The sequence below is a fragment of the Magallana gigas genome, chromosome 2, assembly GCF_963853765.1.
Source record: "Magallana gigas chromosome 2, xbMagGiga1.1, whole genome shotgun sequence".
NCBI lineage: Eukaryota > Metazoa > Mollusca > Bivalvia > Ostreida > Ostreidae > Magallana > Magallana gigas.
Genome location: NC_088854.1, coordinates 18123152 through 18133686, shown reverse-complemented (window position 1 = coordinate 18133686; position 10535 = coordinate 18123152). Strand labels below are relative to the sequence as shown.

The window sequence follows — 10535 nt, the reverse complement described above, 5'->3', positions numbered from 1 at the left end:
TAAGTTTGTAAAATCTTTGGATCTCTAGTTATATTGATCGTTTTATGATATCCCCCAAAACAACATTTTAACTAAAAAGAATTTCCTGTTCAAGCTTTCCTGCATATGAATGCATGCATCTTACATGATTTGCCTAGGAAATTTTCATAGATACATACATTAATTATATCTGTGTAAAAATTTGAATTTTAAGTAAATGTGAAAATTTGTTTTCCAATATCATTTGAAAGAGGGAATGGGTGTGATTGGGGGTTGGGGGGGGGGGGGGGGTTAAATACAACCAGTCTAGATTAAAAGAGACATAATGTGAGAAAAAATTTATCATCGGAAATTTTCATGTGAAATTCTGTGTACATGCATATACATGTTGGAACACCCCTTCAAATTGTTCACCTTTCTTGAATTGAGTTATGATTTCTTTATCGTTGATCAATATTTATTCAAATACATACCTTACTTCATATTTAAAATTGTTCAAATATGCTCTGCACTAAACGTGATAAATACGCGTGTTTTGGCATTTCCGTCAGAGAAATTTGTCAGTTGTTACTAAATATACATGTAGTATATAATTTGTAGCACGTGTGTTTTATAAACATTCAATAAATAATATTAGAGGTGTTAATATAAACAGGAAAATAGATTTTAGGTAGTTCATACTGGCTTTGAAGAAAGCGATTATTGCACGTGGGGTGAGGGTGCATGAATTTCTGATGGGAGTATTTTTAAAATTTTCAACATACCCACTACCGTTTTTTCTGATGAACCACAATAAAAATAGTTAGTCGCTCGCCTAGTTTGCTCTTCCGGGTTGTTCCTTGCCTCTAGATTGCAGTTAACACTGCTGAGAAGCTTTGATGCCTCCACCTGGAACATGCTAGTAATGTAGCAATAGGATACCATGCATGACTCGTCGGAAACCCGCCACGGTCGGTCTTGCGTACGCTTACTGACTGTGCACCAACCTACTGAATTTTTCTCGTTCTCATGAATATCATGCCTACTCATTTCACCTATTGCATTCTTCATATTTTTGCGGTATGAAAGCAACAATTATAATTATGTGGATGTTGTGAAAACATACCGTTGTTGATAGATGCATTTGTAAACACTAACATGATATGAGGGATTTCCTTCATGAAAATGGGAAGGAACCAATCGGAATACAATATGAATTATTTGTAAAGACGAGAAAAATAATTCAGACAGCTAGCCCATGATCATTGAAGTGAGATAGAAATAGGTTTCCGAAGATGGGTATACATGTACTTTTCAGTTGGAGGAAAGTTGTCACTTTTGAACGATCAACTCGGTTGCCAGACCGTAGAGTAATATCAGATATATGTAAAAACTATTTTTAAAAGTCATTACAAATAAATGCATGTTTCATTTGTCGATATATATCTCTGATATCGTAACAGAGCCTGTGTAAGTGTTTGACACTGAAGGACAATACAAATTCAATTTTCCTGGAGAGTTAGAGTTCTGCAGTGACGTACCATGAGGGTTGAGAGCAAAAAGTTTTACTCGTATAAAAAAATTGTCAAAATTTCTAGAGTATTCTCACATTACTGAGAAGAAAATTCAAAAATGATTGAAAAAAAATTGGCATATTGTTAAAACCTTTTGTTAAATTCAATCATGGTTTTGCGATTTGGTTAGTGCGGGCAAACCTCTTCAGTAACGCGCCCCCCTTTTACCTGAGCCTATAACCACTTTACACATCTGAAGAGGCTGATTACGTTTGACATCAATAGATCTTCTTGTCAGTAAATGGAACTGCTCAGACAAAGTTTTGACACACACAACTCTATATATAATCGCTAGATCCGGGCGTTTGATATGTGACATTCTTTAATATCGCAGCATCTCTAGAATGCAATGGCCCTGTCTAAGGGTAGAGATTTCTCGTAGTACTGTGGCACTGGTTCGCAAAGGTTGAATTGTTTGTGGAGAATGATGATGAAGTTATTGTGTAAACAGAATCAACACGTCTTTACCAGAGTATCTAGTCCCGTTTTTAAGAACGAGTTTCTATGATTGACGCTTAAAGGCTTACACAACTTTGTTAGTCTAAAAACCTGTCAAGACAATTGCAATAGTTTTGAAATTAATCACATTTTGTAACATCAAACATCAAAACTGATTGATAGAATATACTCAACAAAAACCGTACATTGCACTATATGCCCATATAAAAGAACAGTGTTCAACAGGAACAGGTCAAATAAAATTTCGACCTTGTGAGGTTGTTACGTTTTTCTTATCACAAGGAGGACATTAATTCGGACTACCAAGAATTCTAAAGAATTTGGGGAACATTAAAGACCTGTAATGTGAGATGGATATTAAATTGTTTACATATTGTAAGTATTAAAAAAAATAAAACACATCGTAATATCTATTGATACAGGTACAATTAAAATGTAATGATGATACTGTCTTATAATCAGGTTGGCAGAAATCTTAAAAACAAGTTTAAGTAGTCATTTCCGCCATACTGTTGATCATCAAGTTATGAATATCCAATAGGATATTTAATTTGCATATATTATAGATTGTTACTCAAAAATTATCAGATTTGAATAGCTATGGGTTATATAATACAGTTGCAAGAAAAAAAGGTTTAAAGAGGGTATGTTTGTAAATCAAAATGTCTCTAAACACTGTTGTTAAAAAAAAACTACATTACGTATTTCAGAAACCATGTTTGTTTATCATCTGGATTATTTGTTATTTTTTTGTTCTTTTTAGTCCTTGTTTTGCCAGTAATAAACTTTTATGGATTCGGAGGTAAATATTTTCGTTTGAATTAACTACTTTGTATATGCATATGGTATTTATTTGCTGTTTGATTGTCAACTAACAAGTATACACTTTACACTTTCAAGAGTAGGATTTCCTTGTTTAAAATAGTGATTTAACAGAAATCAATATCAACTTGGATATTAAGATACTATATAGTAATAGAGAAATAACTGCTAGAAATATGAAATATTTTTCTTTCGAATAAAACCGACTTCGATATAAAGTCTATAAAAATATTTGAAATATCTGATTTTATTCTATATCAAATACATGTAAATGTGTATGACTAAGAAGACAGTTCTAAGATAGGTATAATGGTTGATTTGTTTACCATCCAGCCTTGTTAAGTTTGTGACGACACAGAGTTAAAATTTTATTAATATAAGCACCGAATGAATTTAATCCAATTTCATGGTATACAGTTAGTTATGTATCTGTACAGCCTACATGTATACAGTTGCTAATTCTATTTCCTGTTATGTTTTTTATTTAATTTTCAATTCATTTGAAGGAGTATTAATTTGGACAGTCGCTTTATACTAATTTATTTCCCTTTTCGGGGGACTAGAGTCGGCGCCAGCAACAAGCAATGTGAATTCCACCAGATCAAGATCGTATCTCAAGTGCATGTTCTGCAACGATGTGGATACGGCCGATTCCTGCATTGACGAGATAAGCTGTGCTCCCGGCCAGGTACTGAGTATGAATTCATATCGCCAACACTTTGGGACAGACAAAAAGGGTTGACTAAATCTCCTCGAACATTATGAAAAACAAGATAAAAAATATGGTTTTGTCGAATTTTATACCATGTACAAGAATTGCAACCGAATGTCTGAAAATAGTTTTTTTTAAATACAAAAACATTTTTTCAAAATGCGGAATAAAACCTCATCTTTGGTGGTCAATCTGTTTCTCTGTGCAATGTTCTGTTGGATTCTCTCTCTCAGAGAGACAGAAAGAGAGAGAGAGAGAGAGAGAGAGAGAGAGAGAGAGAGAGAGAGAGAGAGGGAGGGAGGGAGGGAGAGAGAGAGAGATGCATACTAGGATTGCTCAATGATAGTAACCACCTTTTTTGCAGTACTGCTTTCTAGACAAATACTCAGAGATAACAGTCCTCGATGGCAAGGAGCTCAACATCTACAAGTACAATGCCGGCTGTCGGAGTACTGCGGTTAGTTACCATTGTAATTAATGTTATTTATAGATCCCAAGGACCTATTTTAATAACCTTATAAATTTCTTTGTAATATCACTGGTAAATGTGTATGTGCAGATTTACCAGACGTGGATAAATATATTCAGAATGGAACTAAATGTTCCGAGTTATTTTAGCATAGGCGTCGGAACCGGGGGGGGGCTGCAAAGTTATACCTAACCATTTGAAACATAGCATGATAGAGGGTTCAGCCCCCCCACTTTTTCTCGCAGGAAAGATTATTGTTCCTAAATTTACCTCGAAAGATTGAGAAGTTAGATTAAGAATGGGAAAAAAAAATATTGGGTAAGTAATTTTTTTTTGAAAGTATAGGTATACCCCCCCCCCCCCCCCCCCCCCCCCCCCCCCCCACGGATTAGGAATTTCATGATTTTGGGAATTACTTTTTTCTCAATATTTCTGAGGATTAGTCTAGCCCCCCCCCCCCCACTTTCAATTTGCTTCCGACGCCTATGTTTAGGTTCTACACAAGACAGCTATTTGAACACGTTGAGTGGTATTCTGTTAACGTATTTATCATATATATAATTACATTACTTGTTTCGCTTGATTTTACTAATAGGTCTCTTTTTATAATAGATCTGTCACATTGCGCAGTGTAAGGAAAAAGAGAGTGGGTTTAGCTACAATGGGAGTAACCACACAGCAAGAGTGCGATCAAAGCGACAGATGATACGGCCCGTTCACTGCTCAGAATGCTGCACCAAGGACCGCTGTAACTTGGATCTGTGCGACTGTAAGTAGACATTTGTTTCCATCTATTTATAAACAAAATACTTTAACTGGTTTAACATTTTTAGATTTAACAATATTGGACCGAATAATGTTTTAAAATTTGTTGCAAAAATTATAAAAGCGTAACAGGGACTCGAACTCAAAAGATTTGTAGTTACCACTCTAACCCATTGCGCGCCGCTGTTAGGTAGCTATTTTGGGAAAGAAAAAAGGTATAAATGTTATACCTGATATTATTGCATATTTCGATAAGAAGTACGTCATAATATGGAGGAGAAAGTTCTTAATTGCTCATTCTCAGTGTACGCTATGGGAAAAGCAACTTAACAAAGTAACTAGAAATATCATATGCAAAGAAACTTAAGCAACAAAAACAGTCGTACAAATTATCCAATATAGCATAAAAAAAATTTTGACTTTGCAGACCACAAACAGGATTGATTATTTGCCGTTAGAGCAAAGGGCTGTTTAATTTATTTTTCATTTAAATATAAAATAACTTAAAAGCCAACTAAGATTATTTTTTGCGTTCTGGTGCAAACGATTCGCAAATAATACGTTCAACTGAAATACATGTAAGAAGGCTTTATATAATATTAATGCCTAACCTTTTTAAATAAGCGAAGCTTTTGTTCTGTGACGCAAAAATTCTGCCAATATATTCGTTAATTTAAGAACTAATGTATATTACTTGTAATATTTATTATGAAGCGTTCCCTTTTGTCAGGGACTCGTATATACGTCCCTGCTTTTGCCATTATTGTACTTTTAAAAAATATATTTGATGACTGATAAATGACTGATAATAATGGGTTGTTCAAATGACAGTAATTGTGATCGGGGCCAAAAATGTTAAACATTTCTTTTTACAGTTTAAAACTTAATAATTACAACGTAAAGTTTTACATTATACCGTAAAAAATGATTGTTTTTGGATTTCGCTCTCAATTATCTTAATTCAAATAAATTCAATTCGCTTAAAATAATGTTTTTTTTACGTCAATAGTTAAATCATCTGGGTCTGATGCCACGAGATGTTACTCTTGCCAGGACTCTCTGGACCCGACCAAGTGCACCGAGACCACATTCTGTCAGGACGACGAAGTGAGTTCCACGTGAATCACAGCACTGTCATTTGACAATTTGATATTTTTATCGTTAAAAATCGGTGAATTTGAGTGACATTATTTTGAATTCTGAATTGGTTGATCTAGATGTGCCTACTGACTCAGGAAATTAGGATCAACCCCGACCAGTCTGCAACCATTGTCTACCAACAGGGCTGTAAACGAATAGAGGTGAAAAACGTACACAATTATCTACCCCTTTAATTTTGACCACTTAAATTTTGAATTTTGTACATTAAACATGTACAGTTTCGAAAGATTGTAGACATTAAATAAAGACATTATATACACATAAAATTAGGTAACCGTATTCAGCTGTATCATGTCTTGGATATTGTTTATTATTATAAGGGAGGGAGTTGAGGCTGTAATTACTATAGTATTGAAAAGCGAATGCTTTTATTTACTTAGTTGTGTAAAGCTGTTCATGCAAACAATATTCTGGAAACCACCACAAAGAATGCGCCCTCTACCACCACCACCACTGCGGTGCCCTCCACAACGAGGCCGACTCTGGTCGAGTTTACCCCTCCCGTCAGGAAGCGACTCCTTCGCTCTCGCCGAAGTAACAATCTGATTCAGCTGAAGGCCGAGTGCTGCCAAGGGGATCTGTGTAACGCCTTTGATATACAAGACCCTGACCGTAAGAATTTATCTTGATGTTGTTACAATGAAAGATGATTAAAAGTTTGATAGATTGTCATAGTTTTAAAAAACGTCCATTGGGCCTAAATCATTTTTTAATCGTCTGTGAAACGTTTCAAAAAATTTTAAGTCAACTTTATTGTGTAGAATGATTAGAATCTAAAGGATAAGAAATACTTAAAAATATCTCTTCTACTTGATATTAAGCAGACAAACTGAGTTTGGTTTAAATGATTATAGTGAGCAAGGAGGTTTTTACAATGATTGTGAAATCTATTCATTACCCCTTTGTCATGGTGGATCTCTATTGATCATATTGTGGAAATGCATTAATATTTAAAAAGTCATCTCTCGATCATCTGTTGTGCATCTATAAGGTACATTTGATGCATCGATGGTGGCCTATTCCAGAATTAGGAAATTCACTGTGTCTTGTTCTGACAATTAATTTCATACTTATATATCTTCTAACTTAATACTGGGCATCTAGCTGTATCATACTTTGGTGAGCATTATTGCTCTTGAGCCTCTTGTTATTGTATTACTTTTATTAAATTGAAAATGTCAACAATAATCCAAATTAAGAGTTGGTATGTAACTAATTTAAACAAAATCATCATTAATGCGAAACACTATTTCCCTTCCTATTGTAGTGTATAAGGACAGGGAGGCATTTGTGGACAGAGATCACCATCTGATATCCCTCCCTGACAACTATGAATGTCGTAAGTATACTAGTATATCACAAGTACCCCAGACGACACGTTCCTTAATTTTATATAACATTTTTCCAGGAATTTTTTAATGGTTTACTACTACTTTGACAAGCTTTCTTGAAAAAAATTAAGGTACCTTACCAGGCATTTTTGCAAAATACTAGAGAATGCAATTTCCTACAAAATCTTCTTGAAAATACACTTGAATTGCTGATATAAAAAAAAATAAATATAAAGCACAGCGAAATTCACTATATTGGAACTCTATCTCGGCCGGGCAGGGCTTTGAATCACGACCTCTAGAACCTATACGCTTCTGGCAGTGAGCGGCCACGGTTCTAACCAATCGGCCATCTAGACATATACAAGTAAATTTTAATCATTTTAAAAATAATTATAAAATTAATATTTTTTATTGGAACTCTTTATTACAAGGAGATACAAAAAAGATGCTCAAGGAACGTGTCGTCTGACCTTAAACTTCTGTTTTCTTGATTATCTGTTAACAGCTTTATTCATGAATATTTTTACTCATTTCAAGCTACAACAACAACAAAATCTATAAACTTTACAATGCCAATGACAACAACAACAACGACGACCACAACTGAGCCAACAACACCCCAATCCACAACATCTACACCAACAACAGAGATGACAACTATGGAACCAACAACACAACCAGAGACAACAGTAACAACAGCTTCTACGGAACAGACAACATCTACACCAACAACAACCACTATGCCAACAACAACCACTACACCAACAACTACCACTACACCAACAACTACCACTAAGCCAACCACTACAACCACTATTCCAACCACCAATATGCCAACCACCAATAAATCAACCACAAATACACCAGCAAAAACCACTTCACCAACAACCATCACCACTACGCCAACTACTACAACTACACCAACAACCACTACCACCACCCAAACAACCACCACCACTACACCTACAACCACAACCACTACACCAACGACTACTACCACCACGCCAACAACCACTACTACTACACCAACAACAACCACTACAACCCCAACAACTACAACAACTGCTCCAAAACCACCCAGTAAGTTTTTCATTCTAATTTTTTAAGCTAGGACCTATAGGCTTCATAATATAATTTCATACCTAGATGCTAGGAATTTTGAATTTCATGTTTCTTTCCTCTTACAATCACACAACTTGGCAAAGGAATAGTTAACAAAGTTCCAAAAAATCCTTGGCATTAAAGCTTCTAGAAAAAATATTAATATTGAAGATATCACACATCGCTAATTACAATTGCTATAGAATAATGAATTTATTTCACATTCAGAAAGCTAGCTGCAGATCTGTAGCTACCAGTCTGAAAAAATTCAGGAAGTCCATCCCATTTTTTCAGACTGGGAGCTGCAGACCTGCAGTTATTAGAAAGCCTGCCAGATTTTTTAATAACAAACTGAAATTTATGGACTTAACTTCAGAAAGTGATAATAAAATAAGATTATCATTGTAAATTATAACCTTGTTTGCTTTTGGAAAAATTTAATCTATAACCAAATTTATTTTGTTTATCGTTGCCACTTTGCATTTTGTTTAAAGAATCCTAAACTCGCAGAAACTTTATAAAAGTGTTAGTTCATGATAAAATTTAAAAAGTGTCTGACCTTTTTGCTATAAGTATAACTAATGCTCAATCATTACAAAATATATTTGCAACATATTTCATTGTTTTTTTCCTTTTTTTCAAATTAGCCTCCTGCAATTTGTGTAATGGTATGCCAATTTACATCTGTGAGGAGTATTTTACACCAATGAAATGTGATACCAGTGAGCAGCAGTATTGCCTTAATATCCTTGTGAATAATAAAGATGGATCTAGGACAGTAGATAGAAAGTAAGAATCAGATTTTTTAACCCAATAAAATCATCAAAGGGTAGTGATTGCAGGTGAAACAAACTCTTAATAGCTTCTAATTCATTCATACATCAAAATCACTGAAGACTCAGAATGAAAGCATGATTCTTTGATGGGGTATCGAGTTTTTTTTTCAATATCAGTTTCATTGCCATATAAAGTATACAAAAGTGTCTTTCTCTCACAAAGAAGTTTGAGCAATATCCTTTTTGTTTAGAGAGTATATGTCATAATTCTGTGCTCGTCCTGAGGTCTTCAAACTTGGAGAAACTTACTTTTGATCCAAGTCTCACTATTATAAAAGGCATAGACTGTGGAATCATTTAAATTCGTGGGGGCCAATTTTCGTGGATTGTGGGTTTTTTGCTTATTTGTGGGGATGTAATTTCAGTTTCAGAAACAAAAGTAACTCTTTCATAATTTGTTTTCATCAATGATGTAAATTTGTGGGTGAGAGCTACCCACGAATTCCACAAAAAATTGAGCCACAACAAATTCTAATGATTCCACAGAACATATACTGTGGAATCATTCTAGTTTTTGGGGGTCAATGTTCGTGGTTAGCCAAAATTTTCCTGCTTCATTGGGAGGTAATTTCGTTGGTAGAGTAATCGGGATAATTTTAATAAATATTAAACAAATGATTGGATATAAATTCGTAGGAATGTATATTTGTGGGCAAGGGTTACCCACGAAAGCAACGAACATTGGTCCCCCACAAACAATGATGATTCCACAGTATAGTGGAAAAGTGAGACTTTGATCAAAAGTGAGCCTGTCTAACTTTTTTGGCCTCAGAGCCTGGTTAACAAACCCTCTGGGATTGTGTTCCTTTTCAGATGTGCAACAGAAAAGGAGTGTAAAAGTCAGTGGTGGGATCAGACCTCGGACAGACAGGAATGCTCTGGATATGATCCCAACAGATATGTGGCAGAGTATTTCTCCTGCACCTTCTGCTGTTCATCCAGTCTGTGTAATGCAAATATTGTGCCTGATAACCTGTATGTGCCTCAGAGTTAATGCACATTCCTGTACATGCAGCAGAGTTATTGATGACTCCAATAGACTCAATCACCTTGTTTTGATTTTTATATAAAAAAGTGGTGCAGGAAAACTCGCAATGATCAATGTCTGATTTTATGTTATTCCTGACAAAATGTGTAAAATGACATGGCTTCATCAAAATATAATCATCTATACACACATAATGACTCAGATACTTGTGTAGCATAGTGATTATCGTTTTTCTATGTAACTTTCATGCACCTTATGAAAAAAAAATTGTCACAAAGTACAGCAAAACTCAGTTACAGCAAAGTCCTGAGGTCTGACAAACTTCACAATTAAATCTTACATTTATACATCTACAT

General features: G+C 34.8%; 1 protein-coding gene across 1 annotated transcript; it reads left to right on the top strand.

The window, feature by feature from the left end:
• Positions 1-2018: 2018 nt before the first annotated feature.
• LOC105346284 (mucin-2) lies at positions 2019-10293 on the top strand. The gene is made up of 12 exons (XM_011454794.4): positions 2019-2366; positions 2755-2793; positions 3377-3501; positions 3890-3982; positions 4607-4763; positions 5769-5866; positions 5977-6060; positions 6301-6532; positions 7188-7259; positions 7792-8334; positions 9003-9144; positions 10005-10293. The coding sequence occupies exons 1-12, from the start codon at positions 2342-2344 to the stop codon at positions 10183-10185; spliced, it is 1791 nt and encodes a 596-aa protein (XP_011453096.3). The 5' UTR covers positions 2019-2341; the 3' UTR covers positions 10186-10293.
• Positions 10294-10535: the final 242 nt, after the last annotated feature.